At 44.0% G+C, this 18,156-nt stretch overlaps 1 protein-coding gene across 1 annotated transcript in view; it reads right to left on the reverse strand.

Annotated features, from left to right (window-relative positions):
- adgra2 (adhesion G protein-coupled receptor A2) overlaps positions 1–18,156 on the reverse strand; it is a 39,673-nt gene that overhangs the window by 3,740 nt on the left and 17,777 nt on the right. The window contains exons 2-13 of the mRNA XM_086112134.1: positions 14,988–15,059; positions 5,136–5,207; positions 3,546–3,617; positions 3,384–3,455; positions 2,915–3,078; positions 2,622–2,835; positions 2,357–2,521; positions 2,081–2,279; positions 1,844–1,993; positions 1,093–1,254; positions 775–975; positions 503–692 (exon numbers count right to left, since the gene is read on the reverse strand). Coding sequence (XP_085968260.1) covers positions 503–692; positions 775–975; positions 1,093–1,254; positions 1,844–1,993; positions 2,081–2,279; positions 2,357–2,521; positions 2,622–2,835; positions 2,915–3,078; positions 3,384–3,455; positions 3,546–3,617; positions 5,136–5,207; positions 14,988–15,059 — 1,733 coding nt within the window. The remainder of the gene's footprint in view (positions 1–502; positions 693–774; positions 976–1,092; positions 1,255–1,843; positions 1,994–2,080; positions 2,280–2,356; positions 2,522–2,621; positions 2,836–2,914; positions 3,079–3,383; positions 3,456–3,545; positions 3,618–5,135; positions 5,208–14,987; positions 15,060–18,156) is intronic.

The raw sequence follows: 18,156 nt of genomic DNA on the forward strand, positions 1-18,156 counted from the left end.
CAATCGCAGGGCACACATAGACGAACAACCATTCACACTCACAATCACGCTTCGGCACAATTTAGAGTGCTCAATTAAGCTATGAGCATGATATATTCAATCAAATCTAATTATGCAAAGTCACAACATTATAATTCGGTCATTCACAGTGGTGGGAAGAAACGGGATACCCTAAAAAACACAGTAATGGAGGCTATCTGTACTTGTTTTTACTTTTACACTCTATATTTGAAAACAGATATCTAGCCTACTTTCTACTCAGTACTTTGTCAAAAAAGGCTTCTTACTTTTCAACTGACAAAAAAAATGATTGGAAAAGAAAAAAAGGCATCAAGTCAACCGCAATTGAGATCTTGATTGATATAATTGGATTTAACCATGTGAAAAAGTGATGGAATTTTAAAGGGAAGTGCCATTTTAAAAACTGAAAGAAGATGGCAGTAAAGATTCTTCAAAAGATGATGACAATGGGAGAACTGAGGTAGAGTTCACTTTTCCTCACCCAGGCCCACATAGATGACCGGAGTGTTGACACTGCGCCTTCGGGAATGTCCTGCGCTGTTGCTTGAATTCCCAGTCAGAGGGAAAAAGCTTCCAGTTCGGAAGGCCACAAACTGCAGCTTGCAGTCTGGAGGCGCATCAGAAGGAAACAAAGTAGCGGGGAGCGTCACAGAGGCCACGGCTACTGAATTCTAGAGACAGAAAACAAAACAAGCATTAGATGTTGAAATTCACATGCAGAGCTTAATCGCACACATAATGCTCAAAGCTCACCTTGAGGGGAAAATTGTTCAGAGATGTGTTATGGGAACCTGTGCTGCAGCGAAACCGAAGTTGTTGTTCATGTGAGAACTCTGTCATTTCCATTCCAGTAGTGGCTGTTGACAGCTCACGGCGCTCATAAGCAGTGCAGGTTATGCCAGTGAAGTGGGCTGGTCGAATTAAATGGGCTTCCATAACAATGTTCCTGGAAACCTGTACAAATGATAAACTCCACTCGAGGCTCTGGTTTGGAATGGGTTCTAGTCTGAAAGAAGCTAAACAAGATTTGTATTTATTTATTTGTTTTTAACTTCTGATGAGAGCTCCTACCATGGAAAAGTCCTGAGCATGGCTGTGCAACTGAGGCCAGGCCAGAGACTCCAGAGATCCCACTATGGAGCTGCAGGCTCTCTTCTCTCTCTGGGCCAGAGCGAGGATCTGGTCATCCACCTGCATCAAGTTACTGCCCATTTCTACCAACACCCCTGGCAACTGGGGTCAATGCAGACACAGTGCATGTTATGTTACTACATGTGTACATATATGTATACACTCACCGGGCACTTTTGTTGGCACAATCAAACGTGACACAAGGTTGTGAGAGCTCATCAGGTGTGCCACTTATACAATTTTACGTAAGTTGTCATTAAATGATGACGTATGTGTTACACATAACGTATCTTTGTTCGTCTATCTATGCTATGACATAAAATGACAGGCAGAATGATGAATCGTTTTTCCATAAGATGTCAGAATATACAATTAACCTTTGTATCTACTAGTGGTGTGATTCCACACCGAATAAGAAAAAGTGAGTAAATTGTTTTGAAATATAATATGAAATATGTGCTGGATAAAAGATGGGAACTTCTGCGCTAAAGGGATCAAGCCACTGGATCACCATTTCTGATTGCGCAATCCAGTTATATGCTGCTATAAAATACAGAAGAATTAGATTTAAATCATGAACTTAAATTTGACAATGTTAGTCAGAACAGCCGTCATCTTTGTAAAGGTACATTTAAAATAAAATACAAAAGCCCCGTGCATGCATTTGACATTTGTAACAAACATTTCAAACCTCTTCCAGCTGTCTGACATATTCCATAAACTTCTCCATCATCTGTGCAACATAGAGCACATCCACTGAGTCAGTGAAGCCCGCAGCCTCCAGGGTGTATTTGCGCACTTGGTGGGCCAAAGTGACAGCATTTGATGTATTGATGGGCCTCTGCGATCCAAGTGTTTGGAAAACAACCTTTAGTTTCCCGTGTTTTACACGCAGGACACATTGAGCACATAAGGCAGCATCACTGACCAGGATGAAGGTATGCAGGACACGGGTGATGCCATTTGTGTAGTGACAGTTTGTGTAGTTGCCCTCCTGCCACTTCCCAAAGCGGTCACACAGGCGAGAGGCCTTTTTCTGCTCCACGTCCCCCTCTACGGACAGGGACGGGTAACGCAGCTGCAGGCAGTACTGATGAGAGGTGATGCCCGCCAGTGTTCTTGGCCATCTGGAGTTCCCAACAGAGGAGAAAACGAACGATGCACATTTAAATATTCAGCGTGAATATGGGCAACTGTAACTTACCTGAACTCGCCCCGGTTGTTCACAACTTTGTCCTCTGGGCAGAAGGAGGCGCTGTTCTCCAGCACCACTATTTCAACAGAGCGAGATGTGTTTCCCCTCCCGGTTGTAACCACACATTCCCACTCTCCACTGGCCTCCACATGTACGTTGAATAGAATAAGCTCACTGGATATGAAGCATACACAACATATGACAGGGCTTTAGTGCACAGTGTCTTTAAAAACATTTGAACATGGCCTAAAAGCACCTCATGTAGTTTCTTCACCTGGTAATGAAGGTGCAATCATGCACTACATTGCTCTCCAACTGGACACCCTTCTCTGGGTCAGAGGTCACCAGCTGACCATTGTGATGCCAGTGCAAAGCAGTGACTTTATCCACCAGGGCGGCAGTACAGTGGAACGGCAGCCGATCCCCTTTGAAGACCACCTGACGCTGAGAGGGCAGCAGTGTCAGGGTGTGCAGGTCCAGAGGGCCGTCTGGCACGATGGAGAAGACAACACCTGAGATTGGCCCATGGAACGTGGGTGTTCGCTACCCGAGTGAGCAAATTCTCACCACAGTTCAAGTGGCTTTCCCGGAGTCCCCGTAGGGGTTTTCCCCTCAGGCTTCTCGGATAAGCACACAGGGTTTCATCCCCCAGTCGAGCCGAGCTGCTGCGAAAGAAGCCCGGGATCCAGTGCAGCCCGCAGTCGCATGACAAGTATTCCGAGTTGAAGTTCCTGGTGACAAAACTCACTGTCATAATGCGTGTTTCAGAGAGACGAGACTTCACACTGATGCCACAGTGCCAAAACATGCACGTTGGATTACTTTAAGACTGAAGTGAAAATGGATACTATACTATAATGATGCGCTGTAGAGTCTTCACCAAAGAAACTCTTCAATAAAATGTTTAGGGGTTTTGGCTTGGGACAAGCATCTATTTACATTTACAGTAGAACGAGTTTGTAAGAGAATTGTCATTCATGAATAACGTACAGTCTACTATTAATGTGGCTATTGGATATTGACAAAAAAGACTCACACAAGCTTGAGGGATGGTAGCTCCTGAAACACGCCTGGATCTAAGGTTGATATGATGTTTCCGGATAAGTTCCTAACCAAGCACAAATTGGATAAATAAGTTATGTTGGTCGTTTTCCCAAGACGCAGAAAGTGCAAGAACATCATTTTAACTTCGTCTTACAGTTTCGTGAGATTAGTCAGCCCTTGGAACATGTCTGAAGTCAAGCAGCCAATGCGGTTGTTGGATAGGTCACTGAAAGCGGGAAAAGACCAAGAAATGCACTTGGTTACTTTTGATCCATTGGATGTGTCTCAGCAACCGATGATATCATGGCCCCTTTACATTATGTTTCTGTGACATCAAATTGAACTACGCTGCATTAAGAGGATGGCCTACTTTTGAACTCTGCCTCAATTGTCAGTATATTACTTCCCATCATTTTGTAGCAGGAGAAGGCCCGCGAAGTTAGAGGGTCTGAAGTCTTCACCTCACTTATCTTTAGTCCGTGGCTCCATGGAACACCAGTAAATGTTTATCGGCAAAAGCAGGGCCCCTGGCCTGAGTGTGATGTATTGCCACAGCCAGAGAGATGTGCTCTGTTGCTCCTCTGACACTACCCAGCAGAGCACTGTCCAATGCATGTGTTTATCTCCCCCCTGTTTGTTTTGAGAAGCCCCAGTCCTTGCAGGGAAAACACAAGCAGGGGGTGGAGGGAAGGCGAGTCACGTGGGGCAGCACATAGATGTAATGAGAGATGATTCAAAAATGTCAAGTTTGTGTCTCTTTTTGGGCCACAACCGTGGCTTGAATTTTGGCCCACTGTGCAAGTGAGTTTGACACCCCTGCAGCTAAAATACAAAATCCGAATTTGGATCAGTCCACGGTGAAAACTGACTGCGTTTAAATAGTGGAAATTCAGCCCTGTTTCCACTCTCCTTCTGAGTCGGGTGCTCGACAATGTTGAACATACTGTGTATGCGCTGTTACAACCATTACACTGGCAAACTTTCCTTGACAGGGATGGTGATGTCGCCTAGTGCTCGCTCACGTGGGCTTCAATTGGTCTCAAGTAGTTTGACACCTGCTCCATTTGTGAAGTGACTTGACGCATCTTCTGTTGTAAATCTGTACAATTTAAACGCAACTGAATTGAATTCATATCAAGGGGTTTTTTTTTTGTTTTTTTTACCTTTTAAGACACCAAGATCTCAATCAAGCAATCAATCACAATCCCAAATACAAGTGACTTTCCCTTTCTATTTGTCTTTTTAACACCCCATTGCCATCTGCGGGGGTTGAAAAGAAGTAGCCATCCTATTTGGACTATGTAATGAGTACTGGGAGTAAGTACAGATTTCTGATTTCAAAATAAAAGTAAAATAATGACAGATTAAAATTTGTTTTTCCACCCTCCACTGTGATATTTTCATGCTGTGTTCATTAAAAACACAAAAACACACGACAGTATAAGTGTGAGGTATTAGTTGAAGATCACATACAGTATGACCAATTTCTGCCGAAATCCAGGTCATTCCATAGGGTTCACATACTTCTTCTTGCACCTGTCTATGTACTTTTTACATTGCCTAACATGACCCACAAGATGAAACACCTTCACGGCTGAACGTCACATTTGCTATCAACTGCCAGAACCAAACCTGTGTTCTTGTAATAAGACAGATAACTCTAAACTCCTAATTTGTCTTTCAATAGTTGCAAAAAAGAAGAATTTTGCTGCTGCGAACTGGAAGGCGAATCACATCCACTTACAGTTTCCGGAGCTCGGAAAGGCCTTGGAAGGCTCCAGGCATGATGGTGCTGATTAAGTTGTGCTTGAGATCCCTGTGGAGAGAGAAAATATCAAATGATATAATATACACGGGGGCAATGTTGACACATCTTCACGGAGACCCTTCACATAAACTCTTTATAAAAAAACAAGAGAACCGCAAGAGAGTGATTCTCACGGCCAAGCCTGGTTCCTCAGGCAGGACACAGCAGGATACCGCACAGCGATAGGAAATCTTATCCCAGCAGCCACATGGACTTGAAGTGAAACGTGCCCATAAAAAGACCGGATAAATCTTTTTCTCCTTTTCTCAAATCGTTCGTTCATCCCATAATTTTGTTCAGAGAGACACCATAAATATTAATTCTTTCAGCTGCCTTTGAAGCTCTAATTTAATTTTACCCACTGCACTGTTCTCCACCCGCTTCCCATTCCACATCCACACCCATGTGGAAAAGGATTTAGCAAAACTCCCTCGCCGCCAATCAACTTTGTCCCGTGTTTGATTTCACATCCAAGTTTGTTTTTTATTTTAACTGCTCTGGTGAGAATAGTGAGGCTCAAGCAGGTCAGGAGACTGATGGTTATCTGCAGGACATGGTCGGTGCAAGACGGAATGTCCATTACATCACACTTTTATCACACGGATTTCCGCGCACGAGCGCACAACCGGGCCATACAGGATGTGGCCTTTATCTACTCAAATTCTATAAAGGATGCTACTGCATTCAGCACGTCATCAGGGGTATTCTCTGTCGCAAATTCTGTCTGTCCTCACTTTTCTCAGCAGTGCTGCCGTGCTGCATAACCTCAGGAGCTGTGTTGATCAAACGGTGGTTTCAGAAAACAGATTGCACAAAAAAAGGTGTGGTACATCCGGGAGTGGAACGTTTCCAACGATGGATAAAGTATCGAGTGCATATATCGCAAAAAGTGTTCATTTGCCTTGGCTTCCATATGAATTTAAGTGACATCCCATTCCTAATCCATAGGGTTCAATATGACGTCAGTCCACCCTTTGCAGCTAAAAGAGCTTCAACTCTTCTGGGAAGGCTGTCCACAAGGTTTAGGAGTGTGTTTAGAGGAATTTTGTCAGGTCACTTACGGATGTCGGGCCAGAAGGCCCGTCTCTCAATCTCCGCTCTAATTCATCCCAAAAGCGTTCTGTCGGATTGAGGTCAGGATTCTGTCAAACTCATCCACAGCAGACTCTGTCATGCATGTCTTGATGGAATTTGCTTTGTGCACTGTTGCACAGCCATGTTGAAAAAGGAAGGGGTCAGCTCCAAACTGTTCCCACAAAGTTGGAAGCGTGGAATTGTCCAAAATCAGCAGTTTTCATTATTGTACTTGAACGAGTTCAAAGAACAAAAGTTGATGAACTCGTTAATATTTTTGGGGGCGAACGTGAAGTGAACGTACTTTGAGTAAAGTCATAAAATTATTGAAGGGGATACAGCCCGGTTCTTTCGGCAAACAAGTCAGGAAATACATTCATTAAAACATTAATTACTATCTGCACTTTGAGGTGCGTCCTTAGTTTCCTATCTCAGCTTGGTTTCTACAGCAGCGTCCAAGCAACATGTTTTCCCTCATGTTTTTGAAATCGAAGAGTCATAGGAAACCTGGCTAGTAGTGTGGATGGAATGGTTAGAAACAACCTTGAAATGCTGTTCTGGCAACAGCTCGCATAAAACACAGTGGAAGAAGGGGGTAAAAAACAACTACGAACTAGTTCATTTTTGAACTTAGTTGAAAATTTCCATTATGAACTATGAATGGAACTAGTTTATTTTTAAATTTGTTAGCTGAATGTTGTTACTAGTTTAAGTAGAGAATGAACTTTCCCAACACTGGAAGTTCGAACATTTTCTGCATGTGGTTCTGTCGAGGCGCCCTTGAGCAAAGCATTGTCCTCACTACCACAGCTCAAAAGGTGCAGCACTGTTTGCACACCTCTTTCAATCTGACGTTTCTTCTTCCATGCCTTCATGACTGGTGTGGTGTGCAACATAAAATATATGTATACAGCAGAGTGTCCTGCTGAGGGATTATAATCGGTATTTAAAACAAAAAAGATTTAGGACAGTGAATTCAAATTAAAGGGATGATGCTTAAGCATTCCACTCGATATAGAAACCAGTGAATTTATAAGCATACGCATGATCTAATTCCAAAATATGAGCAAATTCAATTGAAATCCTTCCTCTTTCCATAAATCTCTTCACAAGCTGCTCACCAACTCAAAGGGTGATATTTAAGTGATGATTATCGCCGTGCCCTTTTGATTAGACCTTAAAAATAACTTCATAAGCTCAGTGGCCTTGACGCTTGAAGACGGACAACAACTTTCACCAAGTTGGGATAATCATCAGACCAAATACACTTCAAAGCTCCATGCATTCTGAGCAAAAAAAAAAGATGAAAAAGTACTGCGGTGGTAGCTATATGTTGCTACATGTGAGGACACTCATCTGATACTGTAACTGTAGGCCGAACACCCAAGAGGCTGAATTTGAATGAAATCCTCCTTGGGCCGCCTCGCTGCTGGCCCAGACTGCTGAAGAAGAGCAACGTGCTTGGAGGGTGGCGAGAGGCTAATAATGAAGATGTGTAAAGCGCTCCAGACATGTAGATTTCCGTTCTTAGGAGCGCCGCGTTGGGGACGTGAGTGCTCCGCTGACATTGTTTAGGGCCCCGCCCCGGAGGGAGCTGGAAAAATGAGTGAGGCCGGAGAACGGCCGCTGATTATCGCTAGACTGGAATCAGGAATTTCCTGTTCCTGTAATTTTCTGATGGCAAGCCATTGCAATCCTGAGGCAAATTTCTTCACTGTAATTCTAGTTATCTCCTGTTTTAAACGTATATGTGGGTTAGAAGTCCGTTTTGAAAATACGAAAGCAAGCGTTTGACAAAGGTCAGAGGAACCATTTTTGTTCCGCGTGTCATTTCCTGTCTGGTTGCCGTCTTAGCAGAGGCCCTCACTCGTTTATTTTTATAGTTTCCTTTTTCTCCTTTTTTCACAAGCTAACTTTCCCCTTGAGGGAGGGGCAGGTGGTTTGGGGCATTTGAGCGCTAAGCAACATTGTCCCTGTGTATAGTTCAGCCCCCACCTCCATTCTCCTTAGCACACTTATTCACAATGGGGTCTCTGTACCGCACCCCCCAAACACACTCCTGCCTTTCCCCTAAAACAGGAAACCAGGATCTGCAGAGCTCTTGTTTTTCTACTTATTTCCTGCTTTGTTACCCATTGCCCTGATTATTTTCTTTCTATTCTCTCTTCCCCTAAGATTGGAGACCTAATCAACCTTTGTCTGTGTTCTTTTGGAAACTGATTGCTTGGTAAATAGTAAAGCTTAAGTGAGTGAGACAAAGAGACGATATTGTGAAAGTTGTTGTCGTAATAGCCAACTTTCCATTTTAGTAAATTGCATAAAATGACCGGCGCAAAATTTGAGACATAAGAGAGGGGGTGGAGGGGAGCACAGGAGTACCATTTTTATTTTGTGCAGCATTTCTCGAGTTGATTACATGTTTTATAGTCTGCAGTAACAGGAGTGTGATGCTCTCCTGCCAGGAAAAAAACGTTATGACCCTCAACTTGTTGTTGACTTCATTTTTGGCATTTGGAAGGACCAAAGAAGAAGACGATTACAGCTTTAGCCCTTGTGTTATCTTCACGGGATCAACTCGCGAGCACGGTGTCTGCCATTAATGATGTGACGTCGGTGATAGAGCATTTAATGCACTGGGAACACTTTCAAGACGGGATCAGTGGAACCTCGGGAGCCCAATGCCCATGGAATTTGACCCTGGAACATATTCTGGAAAAATGCATCAGGCAAAACTCGAGCGGTCCAAAATCAAGAGATGAAAATACTTGATGATGACCATAAGTACAATATGGCGGGACGTCAACAACAACAAGCAAGCAGTCATATCACTCTGCTCCTGGCTGGCGTGATGGAGGAACATAAACTGTCAGGAAGGAGAGAGTTTCAGTCAAAATACATTGAAGTCCAGAGAGAGCTTAAGATTTAAGAGCATTTAAACCGTATCAATCTTTCCCAGGAAGTGTGTAAAATAGATTTACTGACATAGAAAGCATTCAATTTAGTAATTGGCCCATGAGGTGACATGCTATGTGTTTCGATAAAGGCCTACAGCCATGACGGAGTTCGGCTTGTATCACAAACACCCGGCTCCTCCAGTTTATCTGCAAGACACATCTGGAGTCTATCAAGTCCTGCAGCGCCCCCCTTTCTGTTTCCCCTCTCCGGCACGCTTAACCCTTTCCTCACCCGCTCCACCCCTGCATGATAAGCGTGAGGTTACCAAAGCAGGACGGCGCAGGGAAATGTGTTGACGTAAACGTTCATTTTCCAGAGTGTGGCATCCACTGTCATACGGCGTAGCAGTCCGGTGCGAAACCGAGATAGGGCCGGACAGAGAGGCTGCGCTCTGCGATGATTGTGCAGCCCACCTCTTCTTTGTTCCAACTCATCAGCGTCCTTCGCTTAGCCTCTGTGGAAATCTCTCGCTGAGGAAAACAACCCTCACATGTATTTAAGACAAATTGCAGGGACATGTGCTCGCTCTCTCCCTCCCTCGCTCGCTCTCTCCGGCCACCATACCATCTATAGCCATCATGGCTACCCCTCCCTTGTGTCGGTAAGCCTGTTTAAGTTGGACTACTTCCGAACCGCTATATGTTCAAGAGTCGCCTGTCCCACATTTGGCAAAAGACACAAAATGTGCTCACTTTTATCAATAATAAACATAGTGCGATAATGCCGCCTTGAGTATATTTAACATGGATGTGGACCAAACCAATCCAACATGCAAGCCAAATGATGCATGATGTGTCCTCATCCCTGAGGCTGATTTTAGACTTTTGAGTGGAGGAAGCTACATAACGTTGCCAAGCTCCTGAGTCACCTAGCTCAAAGCTGCCGTTCAGACCTGTCCAGTGCAGCGTCCTGCTGCTCCCTCATCCATCATCATGGCTGCCCTCTGCTCTCACTCCTTGCTCCTGCTCTCCTCCCCACATAAGGGTGAGCAGAAACAGTAATGAGGGCCCCTTGCGCCGTGCCTGCCTGTCCTGCGTGTCCCAGGGTGCAGTGGGGGCCCAGTTGGACAAGAGCCAGGCAGCCTCGGCCCGCTTTTGCTCATTATTTTCATTACCTCGCTTCAAATCAGCACAGGACAGGCTGCTGGGATCTGTCCACAACTCATAAAGGTTGTTTGTGGGCCTGCCTGCATCACCTCCCATCCGAGAGGGTGTTCACAGTGCTGAAGGCCTGATGGCCAGGACTGTATATCCGCATGTCAACTCTCAATCAATACACTGTTATGTACGATATCCTAATTTGGGGCATTCATAACATTTCACTTCGAAAAGTACTCTGGTAGTCCGTGCCTTGCTCAAGGGCATCTCAAATGAAGGCAGATGAGCTCCTCTCCAGAATATGTCCCCATGTTTCCATTGCAGTCATTATGGAATCATTCTCCCTTTCCCAGAATGAAAACAAAAACGGTTCTGTTATCCTCCAAGAATGAGAACGTGGCCTGATAACTAACAAGCACAAAGACAAACATACACTTAGCAAGCTCTATGACTTTGTGAATGTATTTTGTTATGTTTGCAGTTGTGTCTCCATGGAACCTTTCCCTCAAGCATCAAAAATGACTAATTGGCTCCATTACCACGCGTTATTTTCCATGAACCAAGAAGTAACCTGCTAACTTACAGATGGACAAACAAGCACAAATATAGTCCTTCACTATTATTTTCACAGTCATTAACAACTCAGCATTGTATCCATCTATGCTTGTGAGCAACTGTACTATAAACTGTATAGCACATTATGCCACAGAAGCTAGGTAGTATTCAAGCCCAAAACTGGAAAAGAAATGAAGCATTCCGAGACCCAAATGTAGCTGTTGGACACCACGGCTATTTAAAAGAGCTACAAAAACACAGTTCGAAGGCAAAAAACAAACAAGGCTAAATTGCTCCGCTGCACTTGGGTGGTTTGGCGAGTTATGAAGGCAATCGTGGCTTTGTGGAGGTTTGACCCAATGAAAGGGCTAACTGTGAAGATTTCTGCAAAGTCTGGGCGAGGGCGGCCGAGCTATTCATTTATTCGTCCTGTTAGCAGCAGGAGCAGATCAGATTGCGTTCGCATCGAATACGCCTGGTGTGAGTGTTGTCTTTACCAGAGCTATTTCAAATGCTCTGACAAGAACCGAGGGTGCCCATACTAGCAATCATGCTTAAAGTACAAACATCACCCCTGCAAAGGGTGGTATCAGTAGCTCATATGTCAGGATTTTGGGCTTTGAAACCACAATTGATTACTGCCGAGGTGCCTTTAAGCAAGGCATCAACCCTTCCACAACACCCACCTCTCTGTGACTGCATGACTGTCATCCGGTTCCCTGCATGGTGTGCAAAACCAAAATATATATGCAGCTGAGTCTAAATTGAACTTCCCCTTGACGGATTATAATTCATAAAACCCAAGATAAAATGGTTTTAAATAAAATTAAATTAAATTAGGTGAGTGCGTGCGTGTGTGTGTGTGTGTGTGTGTGTGTGTGTGTGTGCGCGCACGCGCGTGCGGCCAGTGAGTGCTTGTCTTCTAGTAGTGGAAGAGATGCTGTGTATTTCCCTGATGTGTTTACTCAGCCTTCGTGGGCTTGCCCTTTGATTATAGTACTGACCACATAATGTGACTAAGTGTTCACTACCGCTCCAAATGACAAGCATATGGAGATGACATACTGGAAGCAATGAGACGCCCAGGACAACGATGGCAGGTTCATTTGGCCGAATAGACATTGAAACTGCAGGGAGGAAAATCTATCACGGCTCCATCTCTCCACAAATCACTGCAACGGTGTATTGGAATCTCACATTTTTACCATCAGACGGCGATTTTCCCATGCGCTTCAATGCAATGACGAGCGGTGCGGCTCAATGAAAGGCTGAGTGAGTGGACCTCCGCTGTTGTGTGTCAGAGAGCCAGAAGAGAAATGAAATGAGCCTTGCATGATTTTATATGTGTTCTCCTTATAACGGACACCCACGACTCCCGATGTGAAACCCTCATACGTGTTGTCAGCCACTTCCCAGGCTCCAAGAAAAACTCCACCCTGTTGCCTCCTGCTAGTTTTACCACTGCTGCACATACAAGGTTGGCCCCAGTGGCTGATCTCGTGTTTCTCGACCCAACGACCCTTCAGCCTTACGGGGAACCTTGTCTGCACGTACCAAAACAAGCACGACTAGCTCATTTTACATTCAAAATGTTTTTTCTTTGCCATATTCACATTCTCATCTGGCCATTCTTCGTCAGCGTCTTTTTAACTGTAGCACAAGAAAAAACGGGTGACAGCTTGGCGTAGGTGCAGACAAGTGAAGAAATATCAGCAAATCAATTTTGGTCTCCACTGGCACAAGCTCCCATAAGTGAGTACAAAGAAGATAATGACAACAACAAATTACCTCTTCTCTCACATTTGGGAGATGTTTGCTGAGCTTTCTGGGTGGCAGATCTAAATGTCATGTGGAACTAATATTCCTTTATTGTGTGTTTGCGAAACTAGAGCATCCCGACAGAGACAGTGTGTTTCTTGTCAGCTACTAGGATGCTGTAAAGCTTTACTGGCATCTTCAGTTATTTTGAGTGTTATGGGAAAAAAAATAAAAAAACAACCCCCCCCCAAAAAAACCTTTCATGAAGAGCCAACTACAGAGAGCCAGACGTGCCACGATGTTATTTGTAAACATTAGGCACGACTGACAAACGATATCTTAAGTGATGCCTGTACAAAGATAATAAGTCTGAAAAACATTTTGGGGGAAAAAAATGCTTCGAGAGTTATCACATAGCATGAGACCTTGGGGTACCTTACGGGGGCTCAGGTCAACGAGCTTCAAATGATGAACTGAGTGTTTTGGTTGTTCCTATTTTGGAGGGGGGTGTCTTTTATTCCCAAAAAGGATCAGTCTCAACAAGGGGTGTTAAGAGAAGAAGAATGCACAACCATTTAGGGAAGATAAGCGGAGTATTATGATTATGAAAGTTAGTACAGTATGTAGTTGTTTTCATGCTTCACAGTTGTTCTTCTTGTTACTCTTCTGTGGCAATTAACAATGTTCCGAGGCTAATTCGCAACACTGCACCATTGTCATGCTATTTGTGTTATGTTTCTGTATGGTTACGTTTGGTTTTGTTCCCTCATGTGCCCTTTTTTGTCCACCACGCTCCGCCCTTGCTTCTTGCCTGCTTTTTGGGGTCCTACAACTACCACCATGCAAAACGTGACAGAATGACCCAAACATTGACTGGACCCCACAGGACCAGAGGCCTGGTCCCACTGCCACCTGTTCCTGTTCCCGGCGAGGCAAATGTTGCCGTCACCCTCCGTTCCTGTCCCCGGCGAGGCACGTGTTGCGCCCCGCCCTCCCGCCCTGTTTCCACCGAGTCAAGCCATTGGGTGACTTTGGGACGTCTGGGATCCGTCCCTTGAGGGAGGGGTACTGTTATGCTTCTGTCTTGTTACATTTGGTTTTGTTCCCTCATCTACCCTTTTTTGTCCACCACGCTCCTCCCTTGCCTCTTGCCTTGCTTTTTGGGGTCCAACAACTACCACCATGCAAAACGTGACAATATGAAAGTTGTGATTGAGGCTTGTACTTTTGAATTAATATTCTAAACTTCTTTTCAAACCTGTAAGATCTGGAATCTTACTTCACAATTTTTCACTTTTCTCAGGGGTGGGGGGGGGGGGGGTCGGTATTAATTCACCGCGAAAAACAAGGGATTACTGTCGAGTGCATAAAATAAATTTTCATTGGTGACATTTGGAATTTCCCACCATTTCTTCGTGTTTAGCTCTGAAGTTCTCTTTTACATAAGTCCTTCTCAAATAGTGGGGAGGGATGTGATGCCACGGGGCGCATGTTTGACCCCAGTTAACATGATTTTAATTTTATTGTTTTTAATCTTACCGGTAGTAATATAAAGTGTATTTTGACATTCACTACAGTAGGTGGCAGTGGTGTTGTTATTTATTAGTATTATTTTTAATGTCAGTAAAACTGATGCACAATCTTATCTGTTATAGCCTAAAAAAAAAAGTTAATAAATTATTTTTTTTGTAAGTTGATCTATATTTCTTTTTTTTTAATTTCTTTAATATCAATAAGTATACTATGTTATGCAGAGGTGTACTGATAATAATTGTACAAGCAAATTATACTATTTATCATTGCTTTGGGGAGTTGGCTCGCGCTCACACATGACCCTAATGAGGTCAAGTGCTCTAGAAATTGGATGGCTGGATAAACAGCAGGCTATGGCACAATTACACAATTGTTTCGTACCTTGATCCGCGAGAAAGAGAGATCGGAGATCAGACAAGGCCCAAAAAATCTCTCTACTGTTTATTTCACTTGCCTGTCAGCTGTCTCACTGCTCATCGAAAGAAATAACGGTGCAACTAAAAATGGCTAAAGGAGGCGAAGCTGACAGCCTCCCATGACGAGGGATTGAAGCTGACTGAGAATGATTGAGGTAAAACTATGAGAACGTGTCCGTGGAACGAAAGCACCTCCAGCCAGAGCAGAGGATCATCATCTTCCTTACTGGAGTCAAGCCCACTGAATGGAAGCACACAAGAGCTGCTCAGTTCTCATCATATCCTGTCTGATTTGCTCCCCAGAGGCCCTCAAAGTGAAATAGCAGCTCACACATATGGTGAACTACACACGCAATATACATGCCAGGCTGGTTATTGATAAAGATTGATGAGCTACTCACAGCTTCTCCAGGGCATTAAGTCCAAAGAAGGAGCCATTGTTCAGGACCCTGATTTTGTTGTGGCTCAATATTCTGCAAGGAAACACACACACACACACACAAAAAGTGGATAAATATTCCTTTGAGGATTCATTGAAATACATTTTATTCTGATGACATTTGTTTTCGTGAAAGAGGAGGACGTCAGGTTTCATCAAGCCGCACGCAACAAAGAGCAGAGTCAACTGCCTATGTAACGGTCACTCGTGATACAACCCTGACTAGACAACAGGCTGGATGGTTCCAATGAAAGACCGAAAAGAACATCAAGATTATATGCGGAATGCTAATCCTGATCATCATTTTGCATGCATTTTGTCCATCAAAAAGGAAGTCTGTCCGCATCAAGCACATGGCGACACAGGCTGTGTTCAATTGGTATTTTCCCTCGCTCGCCTGTACACGGTAGTCTTATCACTGCACAGACACACTGGAAGTGAGGCTGGGATAAGTGGCATGGGATCATGGGAAATGGACATTTAAAGTCAACAAGGCTCTTCACTCGTCACAATGTGAGAGTGAAGTCCAAGTGGCAGGCGATGGGACTTACATGACACTCTTATGGTGCTGACTGGAGGAAGTGTGGGCGGGCTCCATGAACAGGATGTTTGCTTTGGCTTCATTAAGGTAGACAAGACTTAAGTAGTGAAAAAGACAACATTTCGGGGTCTGTTTTCGTCGAGAGCGCATTGGCAAATCTTCATTTTTGTGCCAGGGCAAGTTTAGTTTATAGTTTCTGGGAATTTGGCAGACCACGCTGTGATAGGAGGGGCATTCCGGCGGATCGGGGGCATTTTCTTTTATACGCCTCAGCGCACCTGAACATTTAGTGACTGAAAGTAGACTCATCTATGAAAAGCAGGTCTAAGTTGTGGCTTAGGTGGTGTATCTCCATTTTGGAGGATTTGATCGAGTTGCAGGCAGGGAAATTCTGGGCTCTGCTGTGTGACGTGGATGTCATTGTATTTCATTCAAAGATATGACAACAGCATGCCTTGAATCCTCTGAATCATTGTAGAAATCAATTTATTGAACACAATATTATTGTTATTACTATTATTATTATTATTACCATCTTTAATATATTTGTAAAATCATCTCCCTGGCCGCAGCGCAGCTGGGGAAGTGGGGGTTGGGGGGGGGGGGGGGGGGTTGTAACACAAAGATGCATGATCGAGGCTGGAAGGCAGAGTCCAAGTACCCACTTCATGGTAGCCAAATCTGCCTTAGAAACGTACATTGGACGCATCGATCGCCTGCATGGACTCCAGCGAGTCACTCCTGCTTATGGCATGTAGGTCATGCATGCGCCTCTCTGCATTGAATTTAAATGGATAGAGAGGAGCGGTTTCCACTGGTCAGGAAGCCAATTAGCTGTATTCACTCCCACAATGGCGCAAACGTCCATTTCAACACTCCATCCACACACACAGTAAGACTTGCGCTGGGCTCAAAAAGAGGGCTCTTTGTGGCACCTTCTTCAACTCACTGTAATTTTGTATTATGCTACCAAAGCACACGAAGAACAAGAACCAGTTACATATTTGGCTAAAAATGTGAATAGAGCAGCTTATTGTCTCTTTTAATGTGTGAGTCATGCTGGAACTTTTGGCATGCAGCACAGTGTTATGTTGATGAGCCCTTCTGCCTCAAGTTGTTAGGTTCAGTGTTAAAGCCAGGTTAAAAACAATGCTATTAACCTATAAATAATGTCTTTCAAAGCATCTTTAACATCATTTTTCCAAACTCATGTTCTTGCACTGTATGTTCTGTTCATGATGTTTAGGACGGTAGTTTTATTTTTTTTACGTTGCTCACAAATGTCTTCAACTATTTTGTTTGTAAATGATTTTAATTGTTGTACTTTTAATTATATGTTGTTAGTGTATGAAATGCGTTACATGCCTATATCAAACAAACATATAAACCTCCCCGGCGGCCCGGTGGTCGACTGGTCAGCGCGTCGGCCTCACAATGCAGAGGTGCAGGGTTCGATTCCTTTGTGTGTGGGGTTTATTCTCCCCGTGCCCGCGTGACGACACTCACAGTCACAACTATGGCGAAATGAGCGTCTAATCAACTTTCCATGCATGTTTTTGGAATGTGGGAGGAAACCGGTGCACCCGGAGAAAACCCACACAAGCATGGGGTGAACATGCAAACTAGGGGTGAACGTGCTAATCCGTAAACCGCTAACACAAAAACAGTGCTCCTCTATTTTTATTATTTATTTATTTATAACGACAACATACAGCCCCAGAGGAATGTGTTTTCTCTTCTTGAAGCTTGAGTAACATTTTAAGCTTCCCCTCTCTGCAGAATTAAACATGGTATGGTCATCCTCCATGAACCTCACGTTATGTTATGTTTTATTGAGTTAAATGTGTTGTCTATGTTATACTTATGTACTCAGGTCTGGACCAAAGGAAAAAAAGAGATACATGGTGCGGACATTTGTTCTCTTCATGGTGTAAGTCGCAACCTGTCTGGATGTACTGTTGGATGTAAAGTCCACTAATCCTTATAATAATGCGGTCTGCGTGCTAGTTAACATAAGTATCTTTTACACTTGTCATTGCAGAAACTGCTTGCTTGCCATGATGTGCGGCGACTGACGAAAACAAATACACTCCAATAGTTCAACCATGACAGAGTGATATTCCAGTTTGCATCGTTGAACACAAGCTTCTTGACAGTTTTGCGGGTTTATAGCCCAGTACGCTGCCTGGTGGTGTCTCGCCACAGGAGGCCGTCACTAGCGCCGCCATTAACACACCTTTTAAGTTTCACCACATTTTCTTCCGTACCACGTGACGATTAATGGGGTGTTTGTGACATTAAATGTGCCTTAATCAAGACAGTCGAGCCATTGCTGCACTTTTAAAGGGGATCTGGCTGTGAACAGTCTGTGAACCCCCCCACCACCCCCACTTGTTTCCTGCCACATCAATAAAAAACAGTCAGTTAATGACCTGATTAAATCATGCAGCTACGGTTTACTGGAACAAACTGGCCAGCGCTCACTCCTTCCCTTCCACAAATATTCCTCCAGGAAGAAAGGAAAAGCATCTTGTAAGCAAAATCATTTTTGCCTTTCAACAACTCGCTGCAATTATCTTGTTTAACTACG

This window comes from Hippocampus guttulatus, chromosome 5, assembly GCF_054856545.1.
Source record: "Hippocampus guttulatus isolate MCC_2025c chromosome 5, RoL_Hgut_1.0, whole genome shotgun sequence".
NCBI classification, from domain to species: domain Eukaryota; kingdom Metazoa; phylum Chordata; class Actinopteri; order Syngnathiformes; family Syngnathidae; genus Hippocampus; species Hippocampus guttulatus.